Here is a 16,733-nt window from a genome sequence, read left to right on the forward strand (position 1 = left end):
CTATTTTTTAGTGGGGGCACGTGCACCCCTGGTCCCGCCATTGATTCACAGGGACTTACGAAAATGTGAGCGTGTCTTGGACTTTCGGTGCATCAGGCATGTTCATAAATAATGAATTTGTGAAAAGGTAAGACGCCATCTGGCTTCAAGGTTTGAAGGAACATCCGATGCAGATTCTTTCTCAGTAAGAGGCAGTTCCATCTTTTTTATCTGGAGTAGAGTAGTAGACAAGCATTTAGAAGTATGCCACTTGTCCATCAAGAAAAGTGCATACATGTTCATGGAGTTGCAAGTTGTAACTATTCCTTATAACCTTTTCTAGCCCGGCATCTTCAACTTGTAACGGAAACTTTATAGCGCCAGCTGGTTCAAACAACTGCTGATATTGATGGTGTCATTTTGTTGTGCCCTCATGCCATCGACATGAACCATCATGACTTAAAATTTCGGATGTAGTCAGGAAAAAAAGAAGTCCATAATTTGAAATTAAAATTATAAGATTTTACATATAAAACACAATACATGTGTTGAAAAAGGTGATTGATATCATGTAATCCTATTAGGATAAGGAGAGGTGTGCTCCAAGTATTGTGATACTGATAGCCTTATTTGCTATCCATTCAAATGTACAACAAGCATTATTATAAATATTAATATTTTCTTATGAATATTTGGTCGAAGTTAAAAAAGTTTGACTTCTCGGAATATGAAAATGACACTTTTTATTGGACGAAGGGAGTAGAAGATATTAATAGGTATATATGACAATAATTGTGTTATATTCTTCCACTAAATGTAAACAAAATTATAAAATTATATTAATAAAAAGATTTGTTGTCATATGTTTTGGGGGCCACAGCCCCTGTGGGCCCTCCCTTGGCTCTGCCACTTTTCATAGCCAAATTAAGAACTTTGTGGTCTTTCATTGGAAAAACATTGGGCCCACTGTTTGGTAATATATATAGGGGCTTTGAGGGCAAAGAGGAAACAATTAAGAAGGTGACAAAAACAATCAAAAGAAAATATTTTTCATAGCTAAACCAAGAACTTTGGGGTCTTTTCCTTGAAAATCATTGGGCCATTTGGCAAATATATATACTCCTTTCGTTATGAAATATAAGGTATCCAAGCAATTTATAGACAAAATATGGAGCTTGGCAAAATATCACCTTGCCCTTCACTAATTAGGATAGAGGGAGTAGTTCAGTTGTTATTTTCCTTAATAACTTGCTGCCTGTTTCATATCGATGATGCTGAGTTTAAAAGAAATCTCAATATTTCTTGCCAAAAAAGAAAGAAGAGAGAGGAGGATGAGGATCCAGTACAAATTTTGAACTTTAGATCATTTGTACCCTCGAGGGCAAAGAGGAAAGAATTAAGAAGGTGAGCTAATATATACCGACAAATATTTTTTCTGGGATAGCTGAGGCTGAGCAACCGTTCTGTTTAAGCAATTGTTCGCGGAGCCTTAGCTAAGTTGATTATTGTAGCAAAGATGCTCAACCTCGACAGTGACGGCAGTAGGCAGCAGCCGTGCTTGGCTTCGATGAGCATAATTGATTGATTACGAAGGCGCGTAGCGGCTGTGCTCAATTTGGCACATGAGCCATCTTTAATTAGAAAAAGGAGGAAGATTTAGAGAAAAGATCTCTGCACGGAGCAAAGGAATTTGAGAGTGGAAAGAATGTCGTGGTCTTTCCCCTATATATGTGAATTAGTAATAGTGGCAAAAGAAAATTTAATTACTATCACTTTCTATCCTGAAATTGACAAATAGTACCCAAAAAACATAGTCCTACGGTCGATTTTTTTTTCAAAAAAAAAAGTAAGTAGATCATGTCAACAATATATACTTTTCAAAGTGTTTCACGGTCGATTTTACCTTAAAATGCTTTTGCCAGTACTAGTTTAAGGTAAGGTGGTTTTGCGAATTAATCCGTGAAGCATCGAACTTTCAGTCGTTTGTTCGCATACGGATTGATTAGCTGGCTTTGCCTACCACACATGGCTAATCATTGGAACCCTTTTGCCCTAAAAGCATTAATCATTGGATTATTAACAAGATCCAGTTGCGCCAACTCACTCTCGTCCGCACTGTTATTCGCCTGCTTTTTTGTCGTTAATAATGTGCCAAAATGATGCATGCGCGTGTAATTTATCATGTGGTGTTCTAACGGATCCAGCTTCAGGGATCATTGGATTTCAGGCCATAATAACTTGCCACCGTTTACTGCCCTAAGTTATGGTCAAGTTTGATCGAGAGCTTTGACTTTTGTTGTAGCTAGCAGGTATAATAAGATTAAATTCTTGCAAATTACTATCGCCATATTCTTTTATTAGCCATGAAGAAGTTTAACTCAGATACCAAAACGTTATCATGGTGGATTAATTGTCCACCGGATGCAACGCTCCATTATATTGATCGTTGCCAGCCCCGTCACGCGTACACTTGACCAATTGGCCGTGACCTAAGAGCAAGTATAATAGTAAGCTGACTAAATGTTGAGGTGAAGAAGATGGGAGAGAAGAGAGAGCAGAAGCAGACTATAAGAGCAAGGCTAATAATACAGCCGGCAGGGGGCTGTAAGGATATTTACAGCCTTTTCTCAACTCATCCATATCGAATCAAAAAGACCATGGCGTATTCATCTTATATTTGTGGTGGCAATAGGACGGGTGAGAAACATGTTTTTTTATCGAAGATGATAGCGCCCACGTCAGGACGCCCACGCTTGCTGGTCTGTTTCCCTACACCCCGTTTCACGCGCCTGCTTGTTTTGAACGACTAGGCGGGGCCTGCGTCGCCTGACCACACGCGGCTGCGGCAGGTGGGTCCCCATTCAACATGTGCAACATCCGATCTACTTTTGTAACATTCAGATGAAACACTTGCAACATACGTCCGAAAACAGCTGAAAAAACTTAGAGCATACGTCTGAAACACTTGCAAAACACTAGAAAAAACTTGAAAGGAAGTGTGTAGCCATTGCAAAACATTGCAACATCTAGATGAAAACACTTGCAACATACATATGAAAACCATCTGAACACTTGCATATATATGCAACATCCAGATCTACGTTTACAACATCCAGATGAAACACTTGCAACATACATCTAAAATAGATGAAACATACATGTATAGTCATTGCAACATGTGCAACATCTCAATCTACTTTTGCAACATCCACATGAAACACTTGCAAACGTACCTCTAAAACATCTGAAAAGATACGCTTGCAACTTGTGATGTATCCCGATACGCCCTCCTCTACCGTCTGTAGCGGGCGCTTCTACTTGCACCGGCAGCGCTTGTCAGCGTCGTCGAGTGGGAGCCAGAGCAGTGGCAAGGGAGGTCTGCATGTGCGTGGGGGCTTGAGCGGTGGAGGTGGCAGCGGTAGGGTTTCGCAAAAGGAGAGGAAGGGAACGTCATGGACGATGAACGAAGCAGAGCACGGAAGGTCTCCTTTTCTTATCTTTATCCGGCCGGCGCAATGGAAGAGATGGACGTGGGCACGATAATAAAGGGTGCAGTTGTAGGTTCAGGAAGGTCAGACGGATGCCCTGCACATGACGTTACTTTTCTATTGTTTGAAAATATTTCAGATTTTTGCATCTACTAGGTAGCGTGCCCGTGCGTTGCTACGGGACAACTAAATCTTTTGTACTAAAAACATACGGATCGCACGATAAGATAACAATACTGTTAAATTAAATACCGACATCAAAGTGACATTTAATTCAAAAAACAAAGTTCATGAAATTAACACAGTCACGGAGAGCGCGATGTCGCAGGCTAACAAACTCTATTGTATAGACTTTTTTATGATACGGCTAAGATAATATTTTATATCGGCAAAAAAATTCTACGATATCCTTTTCTTTCATGCGCCAATAAATTCATAAATAAGTTTTGCTGCATCTCTATATAATCATATACACACAGGTTCGAGTATATATACAAATAGGTTCGTGCCCGTGCGTTGCTACGGGACAGCTAAACTTTTATACTAAAAACATACGAATCGCACGATAAGATAACAATACTGTAAAAGTATATGACCGACGTTAAAGTGACATTTAATCCAAAAAGCTAAGTTCGTGAAATTTACACAGTCACAGAGAGCGTGGCGTCGCGGCTCACAAACTCTACTGTGTAGATCTTTCCGTGATGCGGCTAAGATCATTTTTTATACCGGCAGGAAGAGATTTCTGATATCCATTTCTTTCGTGCGTCAACAAATCTACGAATAAGTTCCACCACATCTCCATACCATCCTGTACACAGCGCTGGCAAGCGAATTAGCCACAACTTATGTAATTAGTTTTATAATTAGCTCATGTTTACTCCTCCTAATTGATATCTAAAAATTCAATATGACAGGGACTAAAGTTTAGTCCTAGGATCCAAACACCCCTGACTCTCGACTCCTGCTGGCTGTTCACTTGCACCACCATCATATGTGTTTGCACGTATATACTCTAATGCCAGAACATCTAAGATGGTCTTTATTATCCACCCTTTGAAAATATCATAACTTTAAGGTTGCCATTTGTGTATGTTGTAGGATTGGGATGCTTTGCACTGATCCATGAGGGTGTTCATGAGAGTCAAAAAAAAATTATGCCATTATGATGTCTAAGCTTACCAATCAGATAGAGACGAACTTGATTGTTAAAATATTTTCAATACTGCTTTCGTATACTCCATCTGTCCCAAAATAGAATTCATTCTCGCTTCCCGAGAAGTTAACTTTTTTTTAACTTCGATCAATTATATATAAAAGAATATTAATATTTATAATACATAATTAGTATCATTACATAGAATATTGAATATATTTTTATAATAAACTTATTTGAAAATATAAATGTTGCACGTATTTTTTACAAACCTAGTCAAAGTTGAGAAAGTTTGACCTGCACGTATCCTATAATAACTTATATTTTGGGGTAGATGAAGTATATGCTAATGGGAGTAGTCAACTGGAAGTGGTGATGAACACAACAATACTTTCATATTATATGCTAATGGGAGCACGAAGAAACGTAGGGGAATTGACTTATATATTAATGGTGGGAATATTCGTTTAGAAAATTATAGAAGGTTCACCAGTCTCACCATGTATAATCTGCACATCTTTTATTTGGCACCACTGATATTTCCTTCCGTGCATGATTATTGTTTCCTTCCATGTATGATTATTGTTTCCTTCCATGCATGATTATTGTTTCCTTCTATGCATGTGGCCTCAGGTGGTCGATTTGTTTCCTTCAAAACAGGCGGGGATCGCAGGGATGACAGTTTCTTTTTCTATCGCGCCTTTCCTTTTCTCGCTCGCCCGTTGGACAGCGTGGGAGGTGGGATCGATCACATGAAGTGGTAGACGGACGAACCAAGGCAATTGTCGTACCAAAACGATGTCCACGCTTTGTTCTCTTTAGTTGTAGGAGATAGGAGATAATAGCAGCGTTTATTTCGGAACAAACAAAGTGTGTACTTCCTTACCTGGATTCGTTGAATCTGCACGTCAAGATGCAAAATGCAGTGGGAAGTACGTATTGTGGCGGCAAGCGAGCAACGGGAATAGTGGGGGTCGATGAACGGCATCAGGTCAGTGGTCACCACACTCACATGGCACACCGCAGGACAGCCCGGACCAGATAGAAGCTTCTCCCCTTGGCGCCTTATTATACTTGGTACGTAGGTGAAGCCAGCTTTACGCGACCCCGCTCCTACTTCAACTTCAATGATGAGCCTCAACTCTCGACACTACGCAACGCTAGCTTAGCCAAGCTCGCCGCGTCGTCGGTCGTTGCGCGCGCGATCACGCACGCACTACTTGTGCTCAGAATGGATGGGCGCGGCGCGATGATGCATGCAGGCAGGCGCACATGCGCCGGCCGCGCCAAACGGCGTCGGTGCTCCCGCGTGGAACGGGGCGCGCATCCCCTCGCCTTCTTGCCTTGGAGGGGCTCGCGATCGCGCGGCGCATTATTTGTGCCTGCCCTTGGCCACACCGAACTCGCCCTCCACCTCCATAATGCCTTGCGGGCGCCGGGCAGCGACCAGCGACCGGCGACCGCGTAGTCATGCATGTGGCCGGCCAATTTGACCCGCCCCACCGATTTACGGGCCGCCACATGCTCCGGTCGCCCATCCCTTTCGAGCATACTGCAGGGGCGAGCAGCAACCACCGGCCTTCATGCCACGGTCTCGCTCGCTGCCCCAGGGCCCAGGCCATCCCGCAACGACCACGATGAAGTGCACACCTTCTCAAACCACTACAATTCTGCTGCTTATTCCTTCCGATCCTTTCCAGTTCTACTGCCACTGCCAGTGCCAGTCTACCTTCTTCTCCCGATCCAACGAATCCCAACTAATATTCCTGCAAACAAAGGGAGTAGTAGATAGGTACACTGGAGCCTCGAGGTCGCACTCGCATCATAAGAGAGGGCGGTTGCGAGGGCCAGCCGCACCACACACCTTTCTCGATCGGAGCCTCGTAGGCTCGTAGCGTAGTGTGTGTTAGCCTAGCTGTGCTAGCTAGGTAGCCAGCTCGCCGGCCGGCCGGTGATGGGAGGAAGATCAGTGCTCGCGCTGGCGATCATCGCCGCCATCGCTGCGGGGGTCGAGGGGGAGATGAAGAAGTGCGGTGGGTGCTCGCCGTGCGGCGGCGCCGACTGCCCGGTGCTGTACCCGTCGCCGCCGCCGCCCGCGCTGCCTCCCCCGCCGCCGTACTACTACTACAGCCCTCCGCCGCCCGCGACCTACCCCGGCGGGGGGTGCCCGCCGCCGCCGGGCGCGTACATCCAGATCGGGAGCACGCCGCCGGGCAAGGGCCCGCTGTACCCGCAGGACCCGAGGTTCATGCCCAACAGCGCGCCGGGCCGCGCCGCGCCGCCGCTCACGGTCGCTGCTGTGCTCGCGGCGTTCGCGTGCGCATGGTGGGCCTTCTTGTGATCTGCGTCGTCACAACTGGACGGCGAGATTCTTCGGTAAGTAGCGCGACGGAGGGGGTCCACATCGTGCCGACGTTCCACGGGTTCCCCACTTCCCCAGTGTATTTATGCATGCTCCTTGTGATAATAATTTTCTTTGGCCATCATATGGGCTGCAGACTGCAGTAGTTCTTGGAATGTATGAAGGTTTTCTTTGCTTTAGTTTTCCGTTTTTAATCTGTTGATTTTAGAACAATCACTTGTAAGACATGCAACGCAGATTTAAGAAGAATGTGTAACCAGCAGGTCATTCCAGATTTCGTACGTTTTCTCAGACTCAACTTATGGTATCTTCAATCGGTGTGATCTATTCGTTCTCTTATTTAGCGACCAACTTGCCGGAGTTGCCGCTGTTCATGGGGCCGGGATCAGGGCGATCGAGCCGGTGACCATGCGTGTCATGGTCAGTTTTCAAATGTTTTTAATTCATCAGGATTCGTCTGCATGGTCAGGATTGTGCATAGTAAACAGATCAGTCATCCCAAGGATTGCGACCAATTCACAACAATCATATATGGCCATCTGAGCTAGTGAGCTGCTACAGCTAGCAGTAGCTTTCATTCTGTGAATGCAAATGCGTATGCCGTGCCATGATCCGGTTAGTTGCATCCTCTTCGTTTTTTCCCTCCAAATATGTTTTTTTTCAAAAAAAAAAAATAAGGACATCTCACGTACATGGAAGATGCATCTAATAAACATACAAACTCATATATCCTGTTCCTATGAGTTAAGATAGACAAGTCACCACACAACAGGGTATCTCCGTGCCGATCGTCACATCGTCTGCCAGTGGAATAGTGATGTTTCTTCATGCGTAATCTCTCGTACTTAAAAAGCACCTAAGGTTCTTCGCCCCGTTCGGCTGGGGCGGGCTGGCTGGCTGGGCTGGCTGGCCAATCCCTTCACATGGGCACTATTTATATGAACCAGCTAGTAGTATTTTTTTTTCATATAAACGAACCAGTAACGATACGAACCAGCAGTACTTCTTGTTCTCGTTAAGGCCCGTTCGGTTTGAGGTGAATGTGGCTAGGAATCATTCAAGGTAATAAAAGCTTGTATAAATTAACTATCATTCTTGGTTGAAATTTTTTCTGGTAGCCATTCCCTAAGGATTTTTTTAAGTAAATAATATTTTATTATTAGCCCCGCTCGACGTCACATTACGTAGGTCACTTGGGCAACACAGCATTGCTGGTCATCTCCTCCTGCGCCGGCCCCTATACCAGCTTTGCAGACACCACTAACGAAGGTTCCACCAAACCGTTGCCCCCAACTGCTATGTAGAAGTCTTGCCATCCAATCGCTGCGCCAACACTTTTTACCTGACAGCCTTCGGCAATCATGAACACCCGCACTTGGACTCCTCAGCGTGGCCTCCACCCTCCTTGAATCAAATCGAGCCTCCATCCAGAGAGACCGCCATCATCTATCAGATGTGGTATGAGCCCTTGGATTTGGTCCTCTCCTTGGCTCTAGCAATGAATATGGCCAATATATCCACCGCCAAATTAAAGAGAATCGGTGAAAAGAGATCACCTTTGCCCTGCGGCCTTTTGTTGTTTGAAAATACCAACCCACATCATTGTTGACCTTCACTGCAAAGCTCTGATGGAAAAATATATCAGGTTTTATACGGAAATAAAAAATAGACTTTGAAAGTTTTTTAGATTACACAGTAGAACGCAGACGCTCACAACGCACGCACACTTATCCAGCCCCAGCCCGGGGGGGGGGGGGGGTCGAGCAGTGCGGTGGCACAGGGCCTTCGAGTTCAAGGGGCCCCAACCCCATATATGTAAGCTGTAGGTATAGGAGCCCAATAGCCCATAGGAAAGCCAGGAGCCCAGGACACGGAGAGGCACGTACGTGAAAGTAAAACGCGTCCATCGTTTTGGCTTCCGCGTCAGCGCATCGAGTTTCGCCCTTCTGCCGTGCGGCCGCTCCGCTGCGACCAACGACTGCGCGTTGTGCTTGTGCCATCGTCGATCGGTCATGCGCCCCTATGTCGTGGAGCAACCAGCGCGCGGCTGCTGGCCGGCGGCGCCCAGCCCACTCTCCGTTCAGGCACTAGGGCAGTTGTAGACAAGACATCCAAAGTTTTGTACGGAGGTACCCAATAATTACTCCCTTTTGATTGATGTATGCCAAGTATATATATTTAATCAAGATTTAATTTGCTCTTCACCCCAGTCTTTTTCATTAGAATACAGGGATTTATGAATCCTTACGGAGTCAAGATATGATGTTAACTAGGGCAGCGAATAATTTTTTAGAGTTGTATTAAAGGGCCCACCTTCCTAGCTTCGCTCCAGGTCTCTGAACTGACAGGACCGGGCCTACACTTATCCCTTTGAACACACACGCAAAACCTTACCTCTATGAGCACCTTCGAAGACTAGCCCGACAAATCCTCAACATGAGATTAACGAAGTCATCACAGACGCCTTGTTTTCGACCGAAACATCACCTAGTATTTAAAGCACAGAGCTGTTAAATCCTAATAAATTCGCTCCTACGAGAGTCGAATCAAACTCAGGATCTTAGGCCGAGGCTCCTGTAAGCAGCAGATGAAATTGAAAGGTCCGACAATCTTTTGAGGTACATATCATGGCAACGTGTGGGCCACGTCGGGCCATGGCCACGGGTCCTGAAAACGTAACCGAGCTGTGATGTCGCAAGCCTCCGAGCAAGTGATGCGTACCCACCTCCGGTGGCATGACCAATGTTAAAAATCCGGTCATACTTACTCTCTGTCCTTTTTTAAATATCACTATGATAAAACTTTTTTTAAGTTTAAGGTTTATAAATATCACTATGATAAAACTTTTTTAAGTTTAAGGTTTATAAAATTATTAGCAATATTCGTGTCTCCAAATAATATTATTATACATTTAGCCAAAATTGAGTACATTTGACTTTTCAGATAGTGAAATCGATAGTTAAAAAGAGACGGAGGGAGTATCAAGCCTAAGTCAGGTTACGTTTTTTTTTTCATACCCAAAACAAGTTAGAAATTGCAGCTTTGATGTGCAAGTGAAGGGGACGAGACCTTGTGCCTTCCTAGTAACGAAGCATCTTTGCCGGAGCTCTTTTTTTTAACGAAAGAAGAATTATATTAGATAATAGTTGAGTACAACAACACGTTATTTGCCGGAGCTCCTTGTTAGAGAAAAGTTGGTCGAATTGGAAATATTTGGAGCTTTTCATTATCTAAATGCATCACTCGTCAGCAGAGTGTGGTGTTACTAGTTAGTTCTACAGTTTGTCAATTTCAATACTAATCAGCTCACCCACGACCACCTGCAGCCACCACTGTGAACAATGTGACTACATGGCTGGAACAATTATACTCTATCTCCATTCTGAATTATAAGACATTTTTTATTTTTCTAGTTTATTTAATGACATTTTGACCTGATGTCATGCCATAACGTAATAGAATGACACATTTCTTGTTGCGAATGGAGGAGGTATACCTACATAATAAGTTTGGATAATTAAAAATAATATATTAGTGGATTTATCTTGAAGTATAGTTTTATGTTTGTATTAGTAAATTTACTTGTAGTTGTATAAAAGACATATAATTACCTATGGTTTTATAAATGTTTTGTAACAGAAAGTTTGGTCAATATTATTAGCAGTGATCAGAACTGCTTGCATCTGCAACAGCACCTCCTCAGTGGTCATTTTTCAAACTAAGCAGTCACAACTATGGGGTACTAGAGACTGATTTGCCACTGTCATAAGAAATCTGTAACATCAGTATATCACACTAGGTCTACAACTCAACGCCCGCCCACCACAACCTGCGCCACCACCACACTGTCAAAGCCTTATTAACGATGGATCAATTATCTTACTAGCTAGTACCTGATTTTCCAAGACGAAGCGACCCCGACCCTTTTTTTTGTTTATGATGAAACCTGTTCATTTCTCTCGTGCTTAATTCTTCCTGCCGTGCCATGTTGCTTATATTACTATTATTACTGCTAATGTCAACGATGTGCCTGCTAGATAACGAACAAGGAACAAGTGAGCTATTCTCACAATAAACCTGAAAGTGATAACGACCGATTAACCGCATGTTGATAAGGGCCACAGGAATGGATTGTTCTGACTGAATTTCCAACACCTAGGAAGCCTAGTCATACAAAGAAAGTCCTCGCAAACCACATTATCATGACTCATCACTTTAATTTGAACGAGTTAATTACTCCACGGTTCATCACCATGCATCTCACCTCGTCATGTAGCCGGCATCTCTACCATTATACTACACAGACCTAAAACTTGCAAGACTCGATCGTTCGCGGCCGTAACTCGCAGCTGAACGATCGTCCTTTCAAACTGACGTTGCATCTCGGTTCTGAGTTCTCTGTAACTTGACACAAGCCAGCACTGCACCTGCCAGCCTCTGCACCTACTGACCAACGCCACGCACGCGATCACGCAGCTTCTGAACATGTCTTCGTTTCGAATTACTGTTATTCGGGGGCGCACAGTAGCCAGCGGTGGGGCTAGGGGCTTCAGCCCCCCTACCCATCCTGAGCACGTGAGTTTTCCTAAGTCATCTCTTCAAATTTTATGCATACATGTATTAGGTAGGAGAGGCTAAGATTAAGAGAAGATAAAAAAACCTTTATTATTTTGTTCAGCCCCTCCTAAATTTTTTTCTGGCTTCGTCACTGGGCGCACGTGCCACGTGACGGCAGCAGCTCTCGACGATATGAAGGGAGCCGGCATGATCCATCGCGATCATTCATTCACAACAGCAGTTCAATTCTCTCTTCTCCGCCGGACGAAGGCGACGACCTGCAGGTCAGCAAGCGGGAGAACAATGGAAGACGAGGCGTTCCCGATTCGGTTCACGAAGGGTATCAGGTCGTACTGGCGCCGCCGCGACTACCAGCACGTGGACGGCAGCGGCGCGGCCGCCGCGGGCCGCGGCAGGCTGCGGCACGTCAGCGGCGGGCCCAGGCCGTGGGCCGTGAGGATCGGCGGCATGTTCCGGGCGCGCCGCGTCAGGGCGCCGGCGCCGGCCCCGTTGTCCCGGGCGGCGGCGACCGTGGCCAAGGTGCCCATGCGCGTGCTCGGGCGGATACGGGACGCCTACGTCGACGTGATGCTGGGCGCGGCCAAGACGCGGCCGGCCGTGGCGCGGGCGCTGCCCAGCGCGCTCGAGGCGCTGTGGCAGAAGCGGGTGCCCGTGCGCCGGTCCAGCAGCCAGGCCCGGCAGCGGCAGCAGCCCGAGGAGCTCGGCCAGAGGCTCGTCATGGAGATGTACAAGTCCGTGATCGCGTCCAGGAACCTCTCGGGCATGCTCCGCGCGTCGGTGGCGCGATAGCGCAACCAGATGTGCTGCTGCGTGGCATGTCACGAACGACCAGCAACACACATGTCTTTCAGTATTTCACATTTCTTTGCTTCTGGTTAACCCTCGGTACATTATACGCTTGCTTTACGTACGTGCACAACCATATATAAAAGCATGGGGTGGTTCTGATAAACTTCTCCAATCCCAGTAATTTGTAGTGACCAATGTAATGATGATAACCGCTTCAACTGCTGTTTAAAAAAAACGGACTTGTTAGCGCCCGGACGTCCGATCCAGACGCAGCGTCCGGACGCTGCCCGCACAGGGACTGAACGAGCGCCTAGCATGTTGGGCTCGCGAGGGAGCGCCCCGGACGTCGGCCGCGCCACCGGCCGCTTCGCACGCGCATCCCATGTGCAACACCCGATCTACTTTTGAAACATCAAGATACAATAGTTGCAACATACAAAAGAAGACAGATGAAACGCTTGAAACAAGCGTCTGAAAACACTTGTGAAAACGCCTGAAAAACATTTAAAAACCATTGCAAACATATGCAACATTCAGATGAAACACTTGTAAACATACGAATAAAAATACTTAAAACATATGCTTGCAACATGCACGTATATGCAACATTTAGATTTACTTTTATAACATCCAGACAAAACACTTGCAACGTTTGTCTAGAACAGATTAAATATTTGGAACATACACTTGAAACATACGTGTATAACTATTATAACATGTGTTACATCACAATCTACTTTCGCAACATTGATATACAACACTTGAACACATACATCGGTAACATCCGAAACACTTGAAACATACTATTGCAATATGCGCTTTCAGCGTAGCATCTGGTTGCTGCTTGGACGAATGGAGGCTCATCGACGCGGAGCTCAACACCGGCACGGAGCTCGAAGCCACGGAGTGGCGCGGAGGTCGCAGGTGTGGAGCTCGGCGGCGGCACGGACCTCGGCAGGGGCAAGGGCAGGCAGATGGAGCACGACCACGACAGGAGGCGCGAGTCCAAGAGCGAGCTAGCGAGCGCCTAGCGCGTCGGGGACGGTGCGGGCGAGGACTGGGTCCCAACCACGAGCAGAGCGAGGGCGACGTAGGCGGGACGGCATGGGCGAGTGCGGGTCCGTTCGGATGGACGGACGTCCTATAAAGAGCGTTTCTGTTTGTAAACTGTGATTCTTTAAAATGTTTAAAATATAAGGGAGAATTATACTAAAACTTGGCATAATATATCCTTAAATTTTCTTTTGAGAAAGAGGGCCCTAGACAGCAGCGGTGACTAGGAGCCCTAGCTGAGCGGCGGCAGATGTTGGGACCATCTAATTTGCCAAAAAAAATATTAGATCATCACAGAGCTTTTTTGCTAGGGAAAATTATGAAGGAATAGTTATTTTACATGAAACAATCCATGTGCCACGTACTAAAAGCAAACTGAAGTAACTTTTATGATACATTTTTAAATTATGATAAAGTGAAATGGAAAATTCTTGCAACGGACATTAAGAATGAAAGGCTTCCTCCCAAAACGTTTTGCACAATACATCCCTATTTCTTAGGATATTCCCTAGCTGTCCTGGGTCATAATAGTAAAGTGACATCCTCATGCATATATAATGACCTATAAAAGGGGAAGTGAACCCCTATGTAAAAGTGTGTGGTTGAATGCTATTTATACCTGGCCTACATGTGTTCTTGCCTTTGCATCCCCAGGCGGAGCCCCCATCTTACTCTCTCTGCTGGGACCCATTTTCCCAACAAAAATAGTTGAACTCATAGTACCATTCAAACATTGTTTCAGACCTTCTCGCTTCCTAACGCACCTTTCTCTTTTACACAATACATCTCTATCTTTAACTCTCTCTTCTTTTCATAAAGATATTTTGGCCTTTTAGCTACAACATTGATACTCGTGCGCAATCCTAAAACGTCAACTAGAGTTAGGACAGGGAAGGCGCGTCTGTATTCCATGGGAATTCGGAGTTCAGGCGGTTATAGGTTTTCGTTCTTGTGTGTCGTTCCCCTCCGCTCCCCCGTTGCTTATAACTACACAACGGTTATGACATGGGCTTCCATTCTCTCACCTAGACACACACGGTCCAAGCCCACTAATACACCACTAGGCCCATGGCCATAGCATGCATCCACGTGTGCTGCCTGTGTATCTCGCTCGTAGTCTGTCTGGGCTTGTACAGGCTACCAATCAGGCCCATATTGTATTATGTTTCATGCCTGTTGCATCGCATGCATCAAATAAATAGTGCAGCCCGCTAAACAAATACACCCTAAAAAATATATTACATCTCGTTTAAAAAGAGATTATACATGAACAGAAGACACAATTTAAGCACCTGACAACCCACAGCTGACGGACGATGGAGCTATCTTGTGTATGGATATTCACATTGCCTGAAAACTAATTCTACCATCAGGTTTACTTTATGCTCTTATGTATGTTACTCGTATACATGTATCTTATAGTATTTACGTTGTTGTTCGTATTTTTATACATTTTTCGTGTGAATTACATACTTGAGTTGCTGCCTTCAGATGAAACAAAAACCAACGGTTCCAGCGCGGCGGAAGGCTGGCCTTGGCCGCGCGCGTGTCGGCCTTTGCTAAGGGCGGGGCAGGTGGAGGCGTTCGGCGGCGGTGAGCGTGTGGCGGAAGTGGCAGCGGTGGCCGTAGGAGCAGACCTCGCCGGCGAGCACCATGCGGCAGACCTGGGTCTTGTAGCGCGGGTGGCGGATGACGGGGCGGAGCTCGGCGACGCCGTGAGCGAACTGGCACTGGTCGCCGTAGGGGCACGCCCCCGTCTCCTCCCACTTGTTGCACAGCTCCGTCTTGAACGTGCCCTGGTTGTACCCCGCCAGCTCCATGCCGCCCGCCGCCGTCGTGTGTGGCGGCTCCTTGGGTTCCTCGCCTTTCTTGTCGCCGCCATTGCCCTTGTACACGCGCTGCTGATCCGTGCATCGCATCAAGGGTGCATGCAACAACGTCAGATGCCAATTAACAAGCGGGGACGTGATGAGGTTGGCGCGGCGTGAACTGGGGCTCACCGAGCTTGGGTTGGTGGTCGGGTTCGACGCGCGATGCTTGCGGTTGTTTGCAGCCGGCGTGGCGGGGGCCTGCACCTTTTTGGGCTTGTTCATCTTGAGGTAGTCGGTGGAGCAGACGGAAATGCTCTTGGGCAGCACGGCGGGCTTCTCGGGAGCGCATTCCTTGGCGGCATGCTTGTGGTCCCCGAAGCCGAGCCGGCGGACCTCATCGGCGATGGCGGCGGCGGCGGCCTGCTTGCCAATGCCACTGAGGAGCGCGAGGCGGCACGTGAGGTCGGCGTTGGCGACGCGGAGCTCGGCGTTCTCGCGGTGGAGGGCCGCGGCCTCGTCCGCGGCGTCGGCGAGGCGGGCGAGGCAGAGCTCGTAGCGGTCGGCCACCTCCTGGTACTGCAGCGCGAGGCGGGCGAGCTGGAGCCGGTGGCCCGTGGCGGCGGCGGCGGCGTCCGCGGCCGCGGCGGTGTCGCAGTCGTCGACGAGCGAGGCGGAGGAGGACGGCGAGAGCGAGACGGAGACGGAGGAGGTGGCGAGCGGCGACGGCGAGGAGAAGCCGAAGCTGGGGCTGAACGGCGACGAGCAGCGGAACAGCGCGTCGTCGCCGCCGCCGACGGAGGCGAGGTTATTGAGGTAGCGCGGCGAGGCGAGGCGCTGGTCCCCGAAGGCGAACGGCTTGAGCTCCAAGGCCGAGTGAAGGCGGCCGGCATTGCCCGGAGAGATGAGAGCTTCCTGCATGGTCGATCGAGGCTTCTTCCAAGGCAGACAAGTAGCCTCTGCATATTGAAGAAACAGATTGAATTGAAATGGTGTTCTTGCACAAAGGCATTCGGTTCACTGAATTTACGACAGAAAACGACTAGAACACATTAGAAAAGACCAGAGGCGAAAATATTCAACAAGCTGCCAAATGCACGATCCGAGTTTTGACTGGCTCCCCCGTACTAACGTCTAACCACCAGTGACCTTGGATGAACTCGAAACAACCAGACGACGGTACCAAAAATGACCCCCAAAACAAAAAAGTGTCAAGAAACAGTACTTGGTCGCATCCGATCCGATGCAATCACAAGTAAAGCCAGCCAAATCGAAGACCCGACTAAAATTGCAATCGGGGCGACAGAAAGAGTTGCAATCGGTATTCCATTAGTACCAAAATGCAACGAAGAAGCCATTAAAATTGAGCTGCTGGACCACGAGCAATCAATCGTACCTCGTGGACGAAGAAGCGATGGAAGCAGAAGAGGGTATGTTGGAGAGGACGACCGAGGACTGTGGAGGGAGGCGGGTGCTGGGAAGGAACGCGTGGCGTCGTGCCTATATAGCTGGGGAGCATG

The 16,733-nt window shown here is 47.1% G+C and overlaps 3 protein-coding genes across 4 annotated transcripts; 2 read left to right on the forward strand and 1 right to left on the reverse strand.

Moving 5' to 3' along the window:
- The first annotated feature begins 6,178 nt into the window (after nt 1-6,178).
- LOC136458597 (uncharacterized) lies at nt 6,179-7,266 on the forward strand. Its single transcript, XM_066458537.1, has one exon. The coding sequence runs from the start codon at nt 6,578-6,580 to the stop codon at nt 6,962-6,964; it is 387 nt and encodes a 128-aa protein (XP_066314634.1). The 5' UTR covers nt 6,179-6,577; the 3' UTR covers nt 6,965-7,266.
- A 4,579-nt stretch (nt 7,267-11,845) lies between these two features.
- LOC136458598 (uncharacterized) lies at nt 11,846-12,352 on the forward strand. Its single transcript, XM_066458538.1, has one exon. The coding sequence runs from the start codon at nt 11,846-11,848 to the stop codon at nt 12,350-12,352; it is 507 nt and encodes a 168-aa protein (XP_066314635.1).
- Nucleotides 12,353-14,827: 2,475 nt separating this feature from the next.
- LOC136458599 (zinc finger CCCH domain-containing protein 9-like) lies at nt 14,828-16,704 on the reverse strand. Of its 2 annotated transcripts, none has more exons than XM_066458541.1 (3): nt 16,610-16,704; nt 15,406-16,172; nt 14,828-15,303 (listed from the first exon to the last, which is right to left on the reverse strand). In XM_066458541.1, exons 2-3 carry the CDS (start codon nt 16,132-16,134, stop codon nt 14,965-14,967), a joined length of 1,068 nt encoding a protein of 355 aa, XP_066314638.1. In that variant the 5' UTR covers nt 16,135-16,172; nt 16,610-16,704; the 3' UTR covers nt 14,828-14,964. The 2 variants fall into 2 exon arrangements, with proteins under 2 accessions (XP_066314638.1, XP_066314637.1); XM_066458540.1 differs by having other exon boundaries at nt 14,828-15,306.
- Between the last annotated feature and the right edge of the window lie 29 nt (nt 16,705-16,733).

Source organism: Miscanthus floridulus, chromosome 6, assembly GCF_019320115.1.
Source record: "Miscanthus floridulus cultivar M001 chromosome 6, ASM1932011v1, whole genome shotgun sequence".
In the NCBI taxonomy this organism is placed as follows: Eukaryota; Viridiplantae; Streptophyta; class Magnoliopsida; order Poales; family Poaceae; genus Miscanthus; species Miscanthus floridulus.

Excerpts from the sequence above, each read along its gene's own strand:
- LOC136458597 (XM_066458537.1), top strand. The coding sequence starts at position 6,578 with ATGGGAGGAAGATCAGTGCTCGCGCTGGCGATCATCGCCGCCATCGCT.
- LOC136458598 (XM_066458538.1), top strand. The coding sequence starts at position 11,846 with ATGGAAGACGAGGCGTTCCCGATTCGGTTCACGAAGGGTATCAGGTCG.
- LOC136458599 (XM_066458540.1), bottom strand. The coding sequence starts at position 16,134 with ATGCAGGAAGCTCTCATCTCTCCGGGCAATGCCGGCCGCCTTCACTCG. Across the intron at positions 15,307-15,405 it reads CGACCACCAACCCAAGCTCG|CAGCGCGTGTACAAGGGCAA; the intron begins GTGAGCCCCAGT and ends TGCACGGATCAG.